This window comes from Cavia porcellus, unplaced genomic scaffold (assembly GCF_034190915.1).
Source record: "Cavia porcellus strain 051 isolate PalLab524CR breed Dunkin Hartley unplaced genomic scaffold, mCavPor4.1 scaffold_7, whole genome shotgun sequence".
Lineage (NCBI taxonomy): Eukaryota > Metazoa > Chordata > Mammalia > Rodentia > Caviidae > Cavia > Cavia porcellus.
In genome coordinates this window covers 34,169,359-34,190,474 of record NW_026947490.1, presented here as the reverse complement: position 1 = coordinate 34,190,474, position 21,116 = coordinate 34,169,359, and the positions used below count along the sequence as shown (strand labels likewise).

Below are 21,116 nucleotides of genomic sequence, written 5' to 3'. Positions count from 1 at the left end.
ACCACTGATGGACAGGAAGGGGAGAATGGTTCTGCATTTCCTCCTTAAGCCTGACCCACTGCTCTCCCAAGAAGTCATGACTATCTACTAGCTTGGATAAGCCTTGTTTTCCCCTAGGGATGATGTGATGCTGAGTGGTGAGCCATGCTGACACAAATAGGAACCCTGGTCTCTGAACTCCACTATGGTTTTATGTACAACTATCTCACTGATAGCTCTTTTATATCTGGCACCACAGCACAAAAAGCACCAAACAGTGGGTGTGACAGGAGCTCCCTGAGCAGACAGCCTCCCCACAGCTGCCAACCCATGCACATGCCATGGTGCTGCCTTCAAGGATACAGTTTTGGGCTCTTATCCCTCCCCTTCCTCCTGCCGGGACTGTACAAAGACTGCTCTGTGCACCCAGGACTGTGAGCTGGACCCAACACCACCCGGTACTCAGCACCCATCAAACCCATGAGGAAGCCAGGCAGTCTCATCCTCTGAGCCCATAGAGCACCTCGAGCAATGACATGGGCTTCTTCTGGGCAGGTTTCCTCCACAATAATGTTGCTTCTTCTCAAAATAGTTCTAGATGAATGTGCACAGGGAGGGACCATGTTTCAATTTCCAGAGTCTCTTAGCATTACCCAAACTCCTGTGGCTCAATCAGTGATCTCAGATGTGTGGGGATGAGTTACACTCAAGACCTCACTGCTGGAAGCTAAATTTTCTGAAACTCTCCTGTAATAACACCTTAATTCTTGGTAAAGATGGCCAGCCCACTTTCTTGGAATTATCTAGTAAAGTTTCACAGTGATGAAATGTACTCTGCATTTGACCTATCAAAAAGGACACTACCTAGTCATGAATACCACTTACATTAAAATTAGGAGAAAGAGTAAATGGTAAACTTCATTTCATTGCCCAAATCTACCAGAACTCAGGATTTCAAAGGGCCCAGGGAGTGGAAGCTGTGATGCAGGAAAGCAGGAATTTAGCCATGTTCCCTGCTGCAACTTTCTCCCTTCTCTAGGTCAATGTTGGGATTTGAGATTCATAGGTCTATTTTTTCAGGGAGCCTCAAAGAGAGCCTTTCAGAGACTCACAGACCATAATATGTGATGTGGATGGCAAATTACTTGGACTTCTGGCATCAAATAACAAGCAGAATCCCTCCCGCACTGTCTGACACCTCCTGCCCTCCTGGAAATTGCTGGGGTAAGACTTTGCCCTAGCACTGAGACTATAAACTTATCCTGAGCCCAGCTCTTGTGGACAGTGAGCCATGGCCACTCTCTGCACTCTGTATCCTCTGGAAGCAGGTTTCTGCTGATAGTCCAAGGCTTCCTTCATCCCTCTTCTTCCCTGAAATCAGTGTCTGTGCACAAGACCTGGCCCACTACTCTGAACTAGGGGCTCCCTAGTTGTTGGAATTAGCACACAGTGTTCCTTCCTATGGAGTTCCCTGTACTTCTGGGGCGCTCAGTGTGCACACACAGTTTTCCTTCATCTCTCAGCCCCAGTTAGGAGAGTCTGTTATTCCCATGGTGTCTGTAGCCCTTGGTGCATAATTCACTGTTTAATACCCAAACTCCCTGACCGCTCATACCTAGAACATCAGTGCTGTAAAGCCCAAGTGATTCTCATTAATCTCTCTGAACTAGGTGTCCTCCAAGGATCCTGTCCACATGAGGGTTCAGCATCACCTGACAGGTATTGTGCTATTGTCCACCCCGGGAAGAGGAAGACTCTCTAATGTGACCAGGACTCTCTAATGTGACCCAGTCATTCTTCTCTCCCTGGCACAGTAGGGTGATGGTGCTTCTTCTGCTGACTGAAGCCTATGACTCAGGGACACAGGCTGTTCAGTGGGTAAGAGGAGTCCACACACACTGTGAGCCTGCTGTGCGCAGGTCAGCCACCCATGCTGCAGAGGATTGGGCAAGGAGGGACAGATGGACATCCACAACCTTTCCCTCCCTGAACACTGTATGGAGCTGGGCCTGGTGCAAAGAGGAAGCTGCACCAGCAACAAACACTCTTAGCTTTGCAGCACAACACAGCCAGCCTCTCAGAGGTACATGTTGTGTATTATCTTCTTCAAGAGTGATTGAGAGCAGTTTAAAAACTAGGCCTTAAAAGGTTTTTGTACTTTGTGGTCATCATTTCCACTGTTTACTCATGTGTAGCTATCAACCATTTTATGTGGGGAAAACGTGTTAACCAATTTTCCACTGGTAGAACTTTTGCGGCTTTTATCTTCCTCTCTATAACCAACAATCACCTGACCAGAAAATACAATTGTCAAATCTATTTGAGAAAAGGAATTTTTTTACTGTCTATTCCAGTGTTCTATTTTGGTTCTCTCTTGAGTTTTGTAGTGTATAGTTTTGATCCTATGTGAGGTTTTTTCATAGATTTTCTGTGTTAATTTATGTTCTTGGGAGACAAGAGGTATTTAAACGTTAGTACGCAACCAGGACCCAGCTCCTCCAAACTATTAAAGAGCTTCCCCTGATCCACTTGCTAAGACTGTCCCTGTCTTCATCTGACTCCTAGCATCACATTCACTGTCTCCACTTGTCTCCAAGTTCTGGTGCTCGAAGCTCTCTCCCGAACTCCAGGTAAAGAGCCCATCCTCCGGCACTCTAAGGTATCTCCAGCCTGATGCTCCCCACTTTTCCAAATTCCACTCCTAGACCAGTTCTACAACTACTCGCAGTGGTGCTCATAGCTCATGTGACTCTGGACCATTTCTTGATCCATCCATGGGAGATGCTGCTCCTCCTTTGCTCTGGTCACACTGTTCTGGTCAGAGGTCTCCTTTATCTGCACCTCTGGACAAGGTGGAGACTCATAATTGAATATAGTGATCATAGGCCCACTGTGTCCCTGCACTTCTTGACATGAGGACACTGAGCCTCCTGTCAGAGGAACACTCAGTATGCTCACCCCAAGCACACAAGAGGTGTCAGAGTAATCACCTCCTTTCTGCTTAGTCGTTGTCTTTGTAAGCTCCATGTTCTTTCAGCACTGTCACCTTTCACAGTGCTATCTTCACTAAGGATAAGGAGGGGCTCCCTGCATCCCAGGTGCTGTGACCTAAACAGTGTTGTTCTGCAAGCCATGGTGAAGTCCTACAGCCCTTCTCCTTCTCCTTGGTCCAACACAGGGCACTGGGCAGGCAGAGCCTCTGTAGCCCCAGCTAAGCACTCAGCCCTGGGAGGAGTTCATCAGGGAACAGCAGGAGCAGCTGCTGTCCCTGAGTGTGCACAGCACTGGTTGTCATTGTCCTCACACAAAGGTGAGCATGACAATGGTAAAGCACACACAGAAAACAAAGAAGTGCACATGGGGGTCGGCCTATGCCCTCCTATTCACGCAAGACAGCACTCTCTTCAAGGACAGCCCAGGCCCAGGGGACAGTGAAATGCAGCTGAGCTGTCAGCCCACTGCACAGGTTTGGTGCCAGCTGCAGTGACTTGCTCTGGAGCAAGGGACAGGAGTTGTCCCTCAGGTCCCTAGAAGGAAAGCCATGAACAAGGGAAATGGGAATCGGAGCTCAGGAAGCACCACACATTTATTTCATCTACTAGGTCAGTCAATGTGTGATCACTACAGTGAAATCCTGGAGATAGTCACTATAGAAAGAGGAAAACCTGATGAGGGGAGAGGTCCCTTCCACCTCCTGTTCCTGCAGGATGAGTGATTGAAGATCTCCCCCGCAGCACAGAGGCCATCTGCTCCTCTGGACCATGAGGTATTTCTGGAGTCTAGGAAAACTCCCCAAAGTAAACATGCATTGAAAATGGCCCAGGAGTGACAGTACAGAGGAGGCTCTCAGAAAGTGAGTGTCTTGGTTGGAGTCCTGTTTCTGAGGAAAGACAGGTTGCTTTGAAAGACAGGTTGCTATGAAAGACAGAGCCAGGTTGCTTTCTTTAATGAATGGGCTCTTGCCATGTGGGAAGGTCTGAGACTAAGGGAGAAATCAGAACTTGGCTTATATTTCTCCACAGAGCTTTGAATCCTGGGCCTGTGGAAAGCAGAGCCTGGCCAAGGGAGGAGCTCTCTGTCCCCATTGGGTGGGTCCACAAAGGTGGGGACAAAGGCTACAGAATCTCATTTTCCACTTCTGTTCATCTGCGTGTTCTGCAGCACCGAGGTCTCCTCTGGCAGAGGTGAGGCCATCAGAGTAGGCAAAAGGAAGCACACCATGCCTGTTCTGCTCTGCCTAGGTCAGGGCTGGGAGGAGAAAGGCACTAGGGTGGGGTAGAGAGGGGATCTGCTGAAGTATCTGTAAGAACCTCTGGCAGGACAGGAAACTCTCTTCCAGGGCTGAGTCTGCACATGGCACAGCAAGGACCCATAGGTGAGTCCTCCCCAGCACTCTGTGTCCCACCTCAGCCTCAGCTCCTGGCCTTCAGCTGGTTCAACAGAGGCTTAAGCTGAGGTTTAGTAACAGGGTGAAGCCTTGGAATGATCTAGGGGACAAAGAAGGTCCTGGATCCAGGCTCTATTTCCTTGCAGGGACCTTCCCGAAACCCTCTCTCTGGGCCATTCCAGGCTCTGTGATCCCTTGGGGGAGTTCTGTAAGCTTATGGTGTCAAGGGAGCCTGGAAACCCAGGGCTACAGTCTGAAAAGAGAAGGAAGATCAAGGTTCTTGGAACAACCAAATCTACATGGAAACAAGGCCAAGTTCTCCATCCCATCTATGACAAGAGATGATGCAGGGCGATATCGCTGTTTCTATAGCAGCCGTGCTGGCTGGTCAGAGCCCAGTGAAGCCCTGGAGCTGGTGGTGACAGGTGAGAGGACACCCAGGCTCTAACCAAGCCCAAGCCTCTGGCCTCAGGAAGGGGTCTACTCTCAGGAATGTCCCTTCTCATAGTCCAGCCTTGGGGACACTGTGGGAGGTATGGGGCCATTTCACGCGCTACCTCCTTCTCTCCTAGGAGTCTACAGCAAACCCAGCCTCTCAGCCCTGCCCAGCCCTGTGGTGAAATCAGGAGCCAATGTAACCCTCCAATGTGCCACAGGACAACAGTGTCACAGGTTCATTCTGACTAAGGAAGGAGAAGCCAATCTCTCTTGGAACCTAGAATCCCGACGTCTTCCCAATGGACAGTTCCACGCCCTGTTCCCAGTAGGACCAGTGATTCTTGGTCCCAAGTGGTCATTTAGATGCTATAGCTATGACAAGGAAAGTCCCCTTGTGTGGTCCATACCCAGTGACCCCCTGGAGCTCCTGGTCTCAGGTGGAAAGACCCTGTGCCTGTCCTCTCTCTGCTCAAAATATCACTCAGGCCCTTATCCCAAGGGACATTTTTTCCTCAGTTGGAGTGAGGACAATTTGGGGATTCCAGCCAGGGGAGAATCCTCCCTCTAAGACAACAGGGCTCCCTAGAGTGAGCTCACCCCAACCCCTTGATGTGAATTTAGAAATTGCCACAGGGGCAGGGAAGGGTTTTGGAGAATCCTAGAGGTTGATTTTAGACAGTGAGCAGTGGCAGGGTGCTCAGGAACAGGTTTGGACATAACATTTTTCTTTCTTCATTGCCAGGATTGTCTACTCCCAGTTCCCCATGCTCAGGGCCCATCACCACACAAGGAGCTCTGGGAGCCCCAGATCCACACCCTCAGCTCCCAGCTCCACAGCAGGTGAGTTTTGGGCTCCATGCCAAACATCTTCTGTCCAGGCTGCCTGGAGACTCTCTGCCCATCTTGGCTCTTGTCGCAGCCTCAGCTCCTCTTGTGTCCAAAAACCAGAGCTTCAAGTGGAGGTGTGGACAGGACCTGGTCAGGAGAGTTGCTTTTCTGTTCCTTGATTTTCTCATCTGTATACTGCCTGGGTGGGACAGTAGTGACATGTCACAAGATTGTGAGTCTCTGAGGTGATGAATGCAAACCCCAGTCTGGGGGGTCATCAGATAAGTGAATAACTTCCTAATGTAGACATCACACATGGCCAAAGTGAAGGCAGGAACCTGAAGCTTCTGACTAGGATCTCAGTGGCCTTCCTCCTCCTGCTCGCACTCCTTATGCTTTTGTGACTTCAGCATCAGGTCCAACATAGGAAGTCAGGTGAGGAGGGAGAGGATGGCCTGGGTTCCACCCAGGTAGTGATCTGCTGCTGTGCTTAGGGCCCCAGAAACTGAATGAATCTGACACTGATGAGGAAGAGTCATGAAAGGTGCAGGGAAGAATTCACACAATGTCCCAGGGCAACCTTCTTGTCACCAACACCCAGTTCTTGTGCCACCTCCCCACAGGACTTCTACTGGAAGGAACAGAGTGCTACACTTATATATATTATTTCTATATATGTAAAAGGTATCCCTAAGGATCCATTGTGTTTGCACATATATTAGTCTTATCTCTCTCTCTCTCTCTCTTTTTTTTTTGGTACTAGTAATTGAACTCAGATACTTGCACTTTGTAGGTTCTGTGCCACTGATGTACTTCCCTGACCCTCTGCACATATGTTATTGATTATTTGAGAAAGATTTAAATTTCTAAAACAAGAAGTGAAATTTTGAGAAGCCACTGCTATTCCCACCATTAGAATATGTGTATGTGTGTTGCACTGTGGGTGTGTCTAAGTTCTTGACGATTTGCTAACGAGAGGTGACAGAGAGATGGGGAAGCACCAGTAGTCCAGGTTGGGTGGTGAAGGGGAGGCAGCCCCAGAATTCAGCCTTTGTGCTCCTCATGTTCCAGGGTCCTGAAGACCAACCCACCTTCCTGGACCCTGGCTCCTTCACTGGTGTATTAGAGAAAATCATCTCAAGGAGAATGAGCTCACATTGTCCTGTGTCCCAGACAGCAAAATCCATAGGAGGACTTTATTTCTGAACTGGAGGCCTTTGTTTTTACAAATCCTGAGCTCCTGAGTGCAAATTAACTTTCCTTCAGTGGGCTCAGATGTAAGATCTGAACTCACAGACCCCACTGAGGCTGAAAAATCCTAGAGAGAGATCAGAGCACTCCTTCATCCATAGGGAGAGTACTGTTTCAGGACCTTGCAAAACTGTATCAGGAAAAAGAAATGTAAGAATGAGCATCAGCAAGAGGCTCAGGTCTCTTCAATCTTACATCCTCTTCTCTTTCCTTGGTTCTTAGAAGTAGAGACCATCCTGATCCCATCATACCAAATGACAGAGTCAATGCATGGGGAAAGGAGGGGTCTGAATTCTGGGTCAGAACACAGAGGATCAGGTTTAGCCTAGAGTGTACAGGTGCCCAAGGTGGATATTCAGGAATCCTGTGATGATTCTACTCTGTCTTGATCTGTGAGACCTTTTGACACCATGCCCACGTTACAAACACAGGATTACACAGTGGGGAATCTCATCTGGATGGGCCTGGCTGGCTTGGTCTTTGTGACCCTCAGAATTCTGCTCTTCTGGGATCACTGCATTCAAAGAAGGACCCAAGATGCAGCCAGGATGTGAACCCAAGAAAGAGCCATCAGTGCTGGCAGAGTTTGGGCCTTGGACATGAATTATACATGCCAGAGTGGTTCCTGAAGAAAGCCCTGGAACCATATTGGGTGCCCATCCACTGGGAAGCCTGCGGGAGGTGATGAGGTTTGGGTTCAGGGCAGTCTGGTATGGTCTGAGAGAACTCTCTCTCCAATAAGTGGCTCTACTTGGCCTGCCTCAGCCCTGGGCACCTCTGCACTCCTCACTCTCTGCTTCAGCCCCTCCCCACATCTGAAGTCCCTGAGCCCTGTGTGACACAGGCAGGATGCTGCTCAGTCTTGCTGGGGTCCAACTGCAAGTGAGGCTGAACCCCCAGCACAGCCTCTCCTGAAGAGAGAAGCACCGGGCTGAGTGCATCACAGGGCACAGCCCTTCCTGAGTGCCCTGGGGCCTTGGTGCTCAGTGCTCACCTGAGACTTGGGAGGGGCGGTGTTGCTCCTTGGGTCCCTGGGGTCTCTGCCCAGCAGGTCCAGAGTGCAATGCTATTTAGTTCTGTTATGCATTCGGGTTTCATACTTGTGTATCGTTATTGCTTTTTGCTCAAACTAAAAATAATAATTTCCTGTGAAAATGTAAAGATACATGAACTTATGCTTTAAAATATAAGTAATTATATCTCTAATTTCGGGGAATTTTATTACATTTATTCAATGATTCCAGAAAATAACTTTTTAATGCCAAGTCTTTTGTTCAAGATGTTGAAAACTGAGGTTTATTAGTAAGCTTTAGAAATATTTCAAAATTATTCATTTAAATATTTTATAGTCACAAAAAATTTGTAATGTGACCCCATATTTTAAAAATTTGTAAGGTAAGACTTGGTCACTTTATACTGAATAATAATTTATCATACAACAAAGCTATTGGATTGTGTGTATTACTAGTACTTCAAATTATATTCAGATCCTCTTCCAATAACTTTTTAATATTCTGTGATTCACTGATAAAAGATATATGAAGTAAAATTAATTTCTTAATTACATACCTACTTTAGGTATTATATATATAGTAATACATATTATTATATCAAGATTGACACGTATATCCTTGGATGTGTATAATATATAATGATTGTATACATGACCTGTGTTTTATATGTTTGCATTTCTTTTCACTTTTATCCACATTATTCATTTATTCCACTTATTCCTTTTTACACATATACATGGATTTACACATCTATAAACTAGACACACTGATTTTAGGAATCTCTGACATTTCCACCATGTAAAGCAGGTACATACATGTCTGTGTGTGTGTGTGTGTGTGTGTGTGTGTGTATGTGTGTGTAGCACTGTATTTGTTTTACCTCATGAGATGATCACTTAAGACAAGATAACAAGGATGATGGGCACAAGGCCCCAGGCTTGGTCAGAGCCCCAGATGTTCACCCTCATGAACCTGAATTTGAGGAGCCTTGTGGACCAGAGCTTCATATGTGGACCCTGAAATTTAAACCAGTGAATGAAGGGAAATTCACCTCCAAGAGAATCAGTGTACATTGTCCTGTGTTCCAGATTAAGCAAAAGCTTGTAGCACTCAGTTACTTCCAAACCAGAAATTATGTATGTTGCCAATTCTGAGCTCTTGGAACTCAGGCATACTTGGTTCCAACACGACTCAGACCCAAGTTCACAGAGTGCAGTGAAGGTGAAGAATCCACTGGAAAATGGCTCCTATGGATGGTCATGAAGTCGTGTCATGATGGTAAGATATGAAGCTATAGAACCCAGAATAAAGGCTCTAGTACTTCAGTGATTCACACATTTTTATTTCTTTCTTGATTCTCAGGAGAAATGGAGACCTTCAGTCTAGTCTAAACACAGTCAGACTCCAAATCTGATGAGTAACAGAATTCTCAGTTATGGAGCTGGTTTCAGAAGGTAAAATCTTATTCAGGGAAGCAGGTGACCCTGGGGGATATTCAGGAATCCTGAGGCAATATTCATCTTCTCTGACTTCTTTGTCACTAACTCTTATCTGCAAACCTCAGCATTATACAATAGACAATCTCATTGGATGGATCTGGCTGACCTGGCTCTGGTGATTATCAAAATTCTACTATTCCAGGCTCAACACAGCTAGAGAAAGATCCATAGGCAGCCAGGAGCTGAACTTGTGAGAGAGAGCACTCACTGAAAACTCACAGTGCTGGAGACTTGGAAATAAATATGCCTCCCTGAGATGTGTTTTTGACTTTCATTTTGCATATGTGTTATCACCTGTTGGAAGCGCTTGAAGCTGGAAACTGACCTAAGGCATTTCCCAAACGTGATCCAATCAGAAAAACAAAAACTCCCAGATCAGCCACGTGAAGAAGTTGCTACAGCCTAGGAAAACACCAAGCCCTAGACAATCCAAGCAATGGGTTGCTAGAAGAAGGGGCTGAAATTGACACCATCTTTCCCAGTATATAAATAAACACACTGCATTGGTTGAGCAGCACCTTTCCTCCCATCAGGAGGCTAAGGGTGCACCTGACCCTAGCTTTGTCTTTTCTTTATTTTTCTCATCCTCTCACTGTACTTCACCCCAAGAACCTCAGGAGTCACATTGTGTCTCGGCAACCAACCATGTTCAGCCTATTCAGCCTGGTATTTGAGGGGTTCATAATGTCCAGCACTCTGATGGAGGTTTGATCCCCACTATTATACAGAGAAGAGAGAACAACTGCACTATTTTTTCTGATACATAGACTGTAATTAGCCAAAAATGAATGGGCAAAACTATCTGCCACCATTAAGAATATAAACAGAGGGGCTGGGGATTTAGCTCAGCGGCATAAGTACCTGCCTTGCAAACAGGCAGTCATGAGTTCAACCCCCGGTACTGATAAAAATGAAAAAGACAAAAAAAAAAAAAAAACAGAATCAGTGAAAATAATAGAGATTAAATTATTCACACATTGACATAGCTTAAGAATGAATAAAAGCTATAGCTAAACCACTGTTTACCTGAGAGAACCGAACTGTCACAGCAGTATAGACACAAAGACCAACCAAATTTTATCATTCAACAAACATCTAGTAAATGCATCAATTACAAAATCATTAACAACAGAAAAGAATTCAATAATACAGTCTAGAATCAACTACAGAGCCAACAGAAAAGAATTCAATAATACAGTCTAGAATCAACTACAGAGCCAAAAAAAATTTAAAAAGGCTTACAAGTAATAAAAATGGCAATGGAAGGGGTGGGGAAAGGAAAAAGAGAAATAAATAAAATTTGTAAGGAAAAGGGAGATGAGGAAATGAGAAATTTAAGGCAAAATATTGAATTTGAGAATAAAAGAAATTAGTGGAATTAGGCTAAAAGTACTAGAAAAAAAGTAAATGAAAAAAGGACAAAATGATTAAAAACAATAAAACAAAAAAAAATAAAAGAAAACAGAGCAGAAATAAACAAAGAAATTCCCCTTTGTGTTTGGGCAGGTGGTTTCTTCCTAATGTCAGTAGGATGGAATACACAGACATTGGGGGAGCAGTGAGTCACAGCAAGAGCTTATTCTTTTCTATCCACTTCTTCTGTGTGTGTGCTAAGTGAAGTCCTGCACTTCCTACAGGGCAGTGTCAATCAGTGATGTGGTATCTCCTTTATGACTGTGTTCATTCTAGCAGCTTGCAGTGTTTGTGACCCTATGTGCCCCAAGTCACTGCTGTCTTCACCCAGCTTCATGGTAGTGGATCTCTGAAAAACCCCTGCTCCAGAGCTCTCTCTGTCCATACACCCCATTATGTGGCAAATGTCCCAGATAAAGAATATCCTTGACCACATTGGCATATGGGGTAAACAAACAGATCTCCAAGTTCTCTGTCTTAGGTCACAAGGGGGTGAAATCAGGGAGTCTTCTGGGCTTAATGCCAGCACTTTCACATGTGAACTTTTCAGAAAACTGCATGAAAACAACCTGGCTTGTCACAAAAGCCACAGACCACTGAGAGTCATACCTCAGCCCTGATCTGAGCTCAGCCCTGCCTAATCTTCTCAGGGAGTCTATGTCTGTGACTGTGTCTTCTGGCAGTCTTCCACCCAGCAGGTATGGTAGAGTGATCCACAAACCCTAAATATAGTTACAGCATAGCTTCTCAATCCTGGAACTGTTTAGTCCTAAGCAATTAACCTGTTCCCCAAATGTGTCATGACTAATCACTCTCAAATGTGACAGAGTCTACAATGGATTTCTTCTCCTATTGTAGCAAGTCATGTGGAAGAAGTTACTTTCAAAGTAAATGCCAACACTGTATTCACAGTTGACCACAAGCACAGAATTTTCTTGGGGTTTGCAAATGCTAGTTCAATCTAGTATTTCTCCTTAAGACCTCCAAACCTGTCCAGATTATCGTCTGTTTGCAGAGACAGGATCCATTCTCAGGAGTTAGGTTTAGCATTCCAGAGAGTGTTCTTCTTTTCTCTGCATTGTGTTCAGGTTTTCCACTTTCTCTGTGATTTCTAGTTTTCTTTGCTTGCTCTTCCTTGATTTCCATGGCCATTTTTCCTTTGCACATCTGTAAGTCACTGTTTACTAGGTGCCTGGCTTTCTGGTCATGAAGAGGCTGCGCTATAGTCTAAGTTTTAATATGCCTTCTTCCAGGCTTTTTAAAAAACTTTTTTTGAAAACAACTAGAGTGCAAAAATTGAAGAAACAGTGTCAACTTCAATGAAGTAAGTTGACAGAGAAAGTTATGACCAGGTTGGGCTATTTGGACCCAGGTGTTAGAAAATATTCTGAAGACATTTTCTACATCTGAATCATCTTGGCTGATGGGAACATTTAAATGTGCTTTTCACAACATGAGAGGTCCTTCTAAAATGTGCCAAGGGGGAAAAAGCAGTCACCTGAGCCATCACTAGAAACAGAGAGATCCCAGCTGGCTGCTCATAACACCAGTGCCCAGATGGGAGAGAGAAGGATGAGTCAGGCATAGCTGATGTGTTAGGGTCCTGGGCAGGAGATGTGGGCATCAAGGATAGGATAGTGGTAACCACAGAGTGACACCTTTCATGGCTTGTGTTCAAACAAATACCAATAATTAACAATTACACATGTGTATATATCAGGCCACCTTTAAGACACAACTTAAGCTCCCATAACATGGTCAAAAATTAAATCCTTGAGTACATGTAGGGGCAAAGCACTCCCACTGCAAGAAAATTCCAACCCCTATCTGATATCTGATATGAATATTAAATGAAGGAAGATAAAGAGCAGTTCAACTAGAGATCCTGATATTGCAGTGAGATATTGCCCAGCTTTATTGAGAGTCTTATTACCATACTACTGAGGAGACTTTGGTGTACTTGAGATACAGAAGATGATGTCTTACACATAGCTGCAGTGTAAAATACTGCCACAGCCTTCTGATTCACACACTTCAGAGCAGCATAGCTGCAGAGAGCATTTGTGTCTTTTCCTCTACTTTTCCTTGGGTTCATTTATTGTTTTTAAATTTTACTGTAAAGAGAAAAAACAAAATTTCAAAATGAGACAATAGAGGAGTAAAAATGGTTAATAAACTGAGTATTATTATATCTATGTTAGGTACCTAAGAGTACAGGATGTGGGCATTTAACTGTCCAAGGCATCTTAGCACAAATCAAATATACATATTTGCTTTTCCCTTCCTTTTCTCCTTTCCCACATACCAGTTTCTCTTTCCTTTTCAACAGTTTCTTTTCATTTTACATTGTTTTCGTGCTATTCAAACACTGACTCCTACCTTTGCAGATTTCGAGTATACAATACCTTTTAGATAACTATAGTAAAGTAGAACTCTAGTAATGTAGGTCACAGGTCCTAATATAGATGCAAAAGGAATGAGTCATGGAAAACTGTCCACACTTCACAGGGATATGGATAAAGATGCTTGCTTTCTTCTTTTGGGCAAAGTGCATTCTCTTTCAAGATAAGGAAATTGGTGAAGAAATTCTCCACTGGGCACAAGGGAAGCTCTGAGGAGATGCATTGTGTGTCTTCCGCTGGCTGGAGACAGGAGAACTTAACTGCCCAATATACTACCTGTCCCATGCCCTCATTTTCAGAGCAGCTCTCCTTTGTTAAAAGTGAAAAATCATGATGATCAAGCAGAATTTAAACTTCTTTAGCACTGTCGAAAGTGAAAACTTTTGGCCCAGGTTATATATCAGTAGCAGAGCACCTGCCTGACAAACATAAGGTCATGAGTTCAATTCTTCTTACCAAAAAGGAAAGAAACAAAAATGAAAATCCTTCAATGGATGATAGTAAGTAACTGTTTATAAGAATAGGAATTATTCATAAAATAATAGGAATAAAAATATATCAAAAGCTCTGATTTTGCACCATAATTTTCCCTAAAAAATGAAACCATGTGAAACAGAACCAAATTCACAGAAATACTGGTTGTTCATTGGTGATATTTTACTCAGTTTACTGACATCACAAATAAAGTGGAAAGAAACAGTTTTCAAACATTTTGAAGAAATGTTAACATAGTAAGTTATTAAAAGCACAAGTTATCCAAGGCTGAAATTTTTGACAGAGTAGGGGAAAAGGGCTGGAAGTGAACAAGTAAGTAGAAATAGTGACCCAGGATAAAACGGAAATGGAAGACAGACCAATACCATAATCCTCTCTTGAACTGCGAACTTTGAGAAGATGCATGTAACAAATGAGGCACATTTATTTGATAACTTTTCAGTATGTGGATATTGAACCCTGGGTTCAGATGGCAGGGGATGCTGCCTAGAGGAGCATAATCACATCTGGGTCTTTCAGAGGGCAGTGAGTACACAGCAATGTCTCCCTGTGGTTCCGGGTAGAGCAGTATGGGATGTGCAGTTTGCATGCATTGGGATTGTTTGGCAATGGGTTCAGTGTGGCCTTGGTTAGAGCTGTTGTAGCCTGGGCCTCATCTGAAACTTTCCCACTCACCTGGCCCTGGCTGTGCTATGGTGAAAAGGAGCTAGTCATCTTCCTGTGTGGTCAGTAGGCAGTAAACTTTGCAGAGTGTGACCTAGGGCTGTGACAATCACATCCTTCTTGTTTTCTACCTCTCCTCAGTTCCCATCTCTTGTCTTGGAGAAGAAATATCATGCCCAAAATTAGTCAGCCTCCCATGTCCTGTAAATCCTGGAAGGGAAGGCAGCAGAGGGTCATGGTGGAGAAGCCTGTCTTGAAACATGGGGTTTACAGGACCCAGACAGGAAGAGGAGCCTTGGAAGGCTGAGCTCATGCACTGCTGGTACCCAGCTCAATTGGCCCAGGTCAATACTCAGTATCTGGCACAGTCAGGAAGGCAGAGTCTACATGGGCACAAGTCACTTTCCATGTGATTGTCTCTCCAGGATATTTTCTGACCCGATCCTCTGCACCACAAGCTGTGTCCTGGCGGTCCCTGCTCATACCTTGAATATAAAAGTCTTCCCAGGTGGGAGGTATGGGTGGGAACAGGTGACATAGCAGACTTTCCAGTGAATCCTCTGGCAGCTCATGGACAAGGTGTCCCAATACCTGAGGGCCTCATTCTGTTCAGGAGGTGAAATGTCTCTGCCTTGTGGTAAGCCATTCTCCTGCAGAAGCCTGTGATGCTCAGAGTCTGGGGTCCGCAGTGAGACGGAGTCACCTATATGAGGAGGAAGCCCCAGTGCTGACAACTAAGACCCCTGTGAAGACCAGGAGCTGCCTGTTCTTCTCCAGCCTGTCCAGGATGAAAAGATAAAGGGCTTTCCTGCTGCAGAGTCTGAGAGGAACCTCTGTGAAAGACCTGTTATAAATAATCCCACATTTGACTTCTTGTGCTTGACTCTGGTAGATTTCAGTCTATTCTCCTATACACACATTGTTATTAATAAAGAAAGCTATGAAGATAAACTTGGCTCAGGTTGATCCACGCTCTAAGTGAAATTGCTGTTTTGGGAGACCTGTCATGTCCATGCTGGGGTAAGCTGCACATTGCCCAAACACCAGGAAGCCCTAGATATTCAGATGCCCTGGGATGAGGAAACCCTCACAGGGATGCAAGTGAAGAAACCACTTGAGGGCTGTGAGTTCAAGAATGGCTTCACATTCCCTCTCTAACCCAGGACCCTGTGCTCTCTCCATGATTATGACAATATTTCTACCAGCTTGGCTATGCCCTGGATTCCCTGAGATGATTCGATGCTGTATGGTCAGCCATGCTCACACAGGTTGGGACCCTGATCTCTGAGCTCCATTCTGAATTTCTAAACAACAAGCTCACTGAGAACTGGTCTCACATCAGAGCAAGAAGAGGACCAAGTGGTGGGTGGAACAGCAGCTCCCTGAGCAGACAGCCTCTTTGCAGCTGCCATCCCACACATCCCATGGTGCTGCCTTCAGGGTTGCTGTCTTGGGCTCTTATCCCTCCCCTTTCTCCTGTCAGAATCCTGCAGCCAAAGACACAGCAGGTGACAATGATGAGAGAATACAGACCCCCTCACAGCAGTGTTCACTTGCTGCCTTGTACACCCAGGACTTTGAGTCCAGTCCACTACCACATGGAACTCAGCACCCACTAAACTCATGTAGAAGGCAGGGCTCCCCAGTCACTGAACCCGAAGAACACTTCAGGCAAAGCCCTGTTCTTTTCTGGGCAGGTTTCCTCCATGGTGATGCTGCTCCTTCTCGAGATGGCACCTGCTGAATTTGCTTACAGTGGGACCTTGATTAACAATCTGGAGTCATTTAGTCATACTCAGTATCCTGTGACTCCATTAGTGACATCAGACCTGTGAGGACATGAGCCACACTCGAATTCTCAGATTAAAGTTTCTGAAACTCCCTTGAAATAATCTCATAGTGCTTGTTGTGAATGTACAGACCAATCTTTCTTGAAATTATCCAGCAGACTTTCACAATGATGACGTCTTTTCTGAATCTGAGCTATCTATCATGTAGGGCAGTAAGTACCAGTGGGTATCCCTTACATTAAAATTAGAATAAATGAAAAAAGCTAAACTTCAGCTCTTCACCAAGACCTGCCAGAAGTTAGGAGCTCACAGCTCACAGGTTAGTGCAGGTGCAATGTATAAAAGCAGGAATTCAGCCCTGTTCCTCAGCAGCAACTTCCCTTCTGCTCTAGGTTGATGATGGAAATGTAGAAACACAGGTCCATTGCATCACAGAGCTGGGTCCCACATGAGAGACCCACAGACCATAATATTTATATAAATGGCATGATGAATTTGTCTCCTGGCATCAGGTAACAAGCAAAATCCCTCCTGCACTGTCTCACACCTTCTGCCTCCTGGAAATTGCTATGATAAAGACTTTGCCCCAGCACTGAGGCTGTGAGCCTATCCTGATAGGGATATCCTGTAAACAGGTAGCAACAGCCACTCTCTGCACTCCGTGTGCTCTGGACGCGGGTTTCTACTGAGCACCCAAGCCTCCCTTTATCCCTCTTCTTCCCTGGAATCAGAGTCTGTGAAGAACAAGCCCTAGTTCACTACTCTGAACTAGGGACTCCCTAACGGTTGGAATTTGCACTCTGTTTTCTTCCTATAGAATTCTCCATATTTCTGGGGCATTCAGTGTAGACACAGTTTCCCTTCATCTCTCAGCCTCATTGAGGAGGGTCTGCAGACCCCATGGTGTCTGTGGCCCTCAGTGCACAGTTTACTGTTTAGTACCCGATCTCCCTGGCCTCTCATGCCTGGAACATCAATGCTCTGAGGCCCAGGTGATTCCCATTCACCTTTCTCAGCAAGTTGTCCACCAAGGTTCCTGTCAACAGAGGGTTCTGGAACACGTGTTTGGGAATTGTGTTGATGTCCACCCTGACAGAGGAAGACTGTACGGACTCCAGGACCCTCTAATGTGACCCAGTCACTCTCTTCTCCTAGAGGAAGTAGAGTGATGGTGCTTCCCCTGCTGTCTGAGGCCTGTGGCTGAGAGGCACATGCTGGTCCACACACACTGTGAGCTTGCTGTGTGCAGGATGGCCAGCCACACTGCAGGACACACACAGCCCACGCTGCAGAGGATGGGGTGAGAAGGGACAGGCAGACCTCCACACCCTTTCTCTGTCTCACCTAGCATGGATCTGGGTCTGGTGCAGCTCACCCAGTGCTAATAGGAAGCTGCACCAGCAATAAATATTCATAGCTTTGCAGCACAACACAACCGGCCTCTCAGTGTTACAGACTGTGGGTTTTCTTTATCAAGAGTGATGGAAAATAGATTACAAATTAGGCCTTTAAAATGTTTTTACACTTTCCTGCTCAACATTTCCCCTGTATACTCAAGTGTGGCTGCAAGCCATTGTATGGGGGGAAAACATGTTAACCAATTTTCCATTGGTAGGAGTTTTGTAACTGTTATCTTCCTCCCAATAAGCAATGATCACCTGGCCCAAAAATACAATGGTCAAATCTATTTGGTGGAGGGAATTCTCTTCACAGTCTGTTTCAGTGTTCTCTGTTGTTTCTTTTCCCTGGGTTGCCTAACACATTTTTCTCATCCTTTATTAATTTTTCTTACTATTTCTGGAATACTTTTAGTTCTTGGGAGACATGAGATTTTTCAATTTTCAATTGGAAAAAGACAAGAGCTCCCCCAAACTATTAAATGCTACCTTTGATCAACTTCCCAAGACACTGCTTTCTGTCAGGTTCTGATACTCTAAGCTCTCTCCAGAATCCTGGTTAAACCTTCCTAGCACTCTAGGCTGTCTCTTGGGTGTTTCTCCCCACTTTTACAAATTCCACTCCTAGACCAATTCCACAGCCACTCCCAGTGGTACCCATAGCTCATGTGACTCCAGATCATTCCTGATCCATCCACCAGGTGATGCTGTTCCCACTGCAGGTACCCATCCTGCTTCCCTGTGCTCTGGTCACACTGCTCTGGGCACAGGTCACCTCTACCAGGGGCCTCTCCCATCTCTGGACCATGTGGGTATTCAGTCTATTTGCCCTTTGTGTCCCTGCATTTCCTGCATGAGGACACTGAGCTTTCTGTCCCGGAGTAGTCACAACAATCATCCAGATGCATATGAGGTCTCACAGCCAGGAGCTACTGCCAGCTCTAGTCCCCATCCCTGTGCACAGCAGCTCCACAGTGTGACCCTGGCTGGGGAGGTTCAGAGGGAGCCTCACCACTCCAGGCTCTCTCAGTGCTGTCACCTTTCACAGTGCTTTCTTCACACAGGACAAGGATGGGATCATTGCTCCCCAGATCCTGTAACCTGGAGAAAGTTGTTCTCCAAGCCATGGTGAAGCCCTGCAGCCCTTCTCCTTTTCCCTGGATCCAGTACAGGCCGCTGGGCAGGGAGAGTCTCTGTAGCCCCAGTGGAAACTTCAGCCCTGGAGGGAACGCATTAGCGAGCAGCAGAAGCGGCTGCTGTCCCTGTGTGTGAACAGCAACACCTGTCACTGTCCTCACACACAAGTGAACATCCCAATGGTAAAGCAAAGAAGGAAAGCAAAGACCTGCATGTGCGACTTATCCTGCAGCCTCCTTTTCATGCAGGGCCACTCTCTTTTCAAGGACAGCCCAGGCCCAGGGGATGGTGAAGCCCAGCTGAGCTCTCAGCCCACAGCACAGGTGTAGGAACAGCTGCTGTGACTCACTCTGCAGCATAGGACAGGAGTCGTCCTTCAAGTTGAAGGAAAACCATGAACATGGGACACTGAAATCAAGCCCAGGAAGCAGCACACATTTATTTGAGCTGCTGGGTCAGTCAATGTGTGGTTACTGTAGCAGAATTCTGGAGACAGGCACTATAGAGAGGGGAAAACCTAATGAGGGGAGAGGTCCCCTCCATCTCCTGTTACTGCGGAATGAGGGATCAGATGCTGGGTCACCACTGAAGTTCTCCCTCTCAGCACGCTGGCCATGTGCTCCTCTAGACTGTGAGGTATTTCTAGAATCCAGGAAAACTCTCCTAAGCAAACACTCATTTAAAAATGGCCCAGGAGTGGCAGTACAGAGGAGGCTCTCAAAAAGTTAGTGTCCAGGTTGCAGTCCGGTTTCTGTAGTCATGAAGGACAGATCCCAGTCCTTCCTTGAAAGAATGAACTCTTGCCATGTGGGAAGTCCTGGGACTAGGAGAGCTCAGACACAGAGATTTCTCCATGCAACTTCAGATCCTGAGCCTGTAGAAGGCAGAGCCCAGTACAGGGAGAAGCTGTCCGTCTCCTTTGGCTGGGTCCACAGAGGTGGGGATGAGAGGCGGCAGCAGCTCTGACTTTCCATTTCCATTCCTCTGTGTGTCCTGCAGTGCTGAGGTCTACACTGTCAGAGCTGGATCCATCAGAGAAGGTGACATGATGCCTATAGTGCCTATTCTGCTCTGCCTAGGTCAAGACTGGGAGGAGAAAGGCACCAGGCTGGGGTGGAGAGCGGGATCGGGTGAGGCATCAGACAGAACCTCTGATAGCACAAGAAATTTTCTTCCAGGGCTGAGTCTGCACATGGTGCTGCAAGGACCTGCAGGTGAGTCCTCCCCAGCACTCTGTGTCCTGCCCCAGCCTCAGTTCCTGGCCTTCAGTTGGCAGAACAGAGGTTTGGCCTGAGCATGAGGATGAGGATGGATGCAGGATATGGATAATATCTTGGGTCCAGCCTCTCACTCCCTTGCAGGGACCCATCCCAAACCCACACTGTGAGCCGAGCCAGGCTCTGTGTTGCCCTGGGGGAGCTCTGTGAGCATCTGGTGATAGAGGATGCTGGGATGCAGGAAGTACAATCTACAGAGAAAAAAGATCCAGGATCTTGGAGATGTCACTGTTGCTCAACAATAAGGACAAGTTCTCCATCCCATCCATGACTGATGGCCATGCAGGGTGATATTGCTGCTACTATCAGAGCACTACTGGATGGTCAGAGCACAGTGATGCCTTGGAGCTGATGGTGACAGATGAGAGGACACTCAGAGACCCAGCTCCAGGCTCTGCCCTCAGGAAGGGCTCTACTCTCAGGGGTGGCCTCGTCTCACAGCCTGTGGACAGCGTGCAAGGTGTGGGTCCATTTTACATGCTGCCTCCTCTCCTAGGAATCTACAGCAAACGCAGCCTCTCAACTCTGTACAGCCATGCAGTGACATCAGGAGACAGGGTGACCCTCCAGTGTATCACAAGACAACAACTTGGTGGGTTCATTCTGACTAAGGAAGGAGGAGCCAAGTTCTCCTGGACTCTGGACTCAAGGTGACTTCTCAATGGATAGTTCCAGGCCCTGTTCTCTGTGGTTTCCATGATTCTTGGGCACAGGTGGACATTTAGATGCTATGGCTATTACAGGAGAAGCCCCCAGGTGTGGTCCATACCCAGTGACCCCCTGGAACTGCCTGTCCCTGTACTCTCACTGCTCAAAGTGTCTCTAATTCTTTAACCTGTAAGGAAATATTTTGTCAGTTGGAGTGAGGATGACCTAGGGGTTCCAGCCAGGGGAAATTCCTTCCTCTAAGCTAGCAGGGCTCCTCCCATGCATGCCCACCCAACTGGTTTCATTTGAATTTAAAAAGTGTCCTGTGGGCAGGGAATGGTTTTGGAGAGATCTCAGGGGTGATTTTGGACAGTTATCTGTGACAGGGTGCCCAGAGGGATCCCATGATGACACCTTATTTTGTATTCATTGCCAGGATCATCTAGTCCCAGCCCCACAACCGCAGGGCCCATCACCACATCAGGCTCATCTACAGGAT

The 21,116-nt window shown here is 46.2% G+C and overlaps 1 protein-coding gene across 1 annotated transcript; it reads left to right on the top strand.

The window, feature by feature from the left end:
- Positions 1-4,332: 4,332 nt before the first annotated feature.
- Positions 4,333-20,803, top strand: LOC101787117 (leukocyte immunoglobulin-like receptor subfamily A member 6). The gene is made up of 5 exons (XM_013147675.1): positions 4,333-4,354; positions 4,471-4,791; positions 4,939-5,241; positions 5,563-5,644; positions 20,683-20,803. The coding sequence occupies exons 1-5, from the start codon at positions 4,333-4,335 to the stop codon at positions 20,801-20,803; spliced, it is 849 nt and encodes a 282-aa protein (XP_013003129.1).
- Positions 20,804-21,116: the final 313 nt, after the last annotated feature.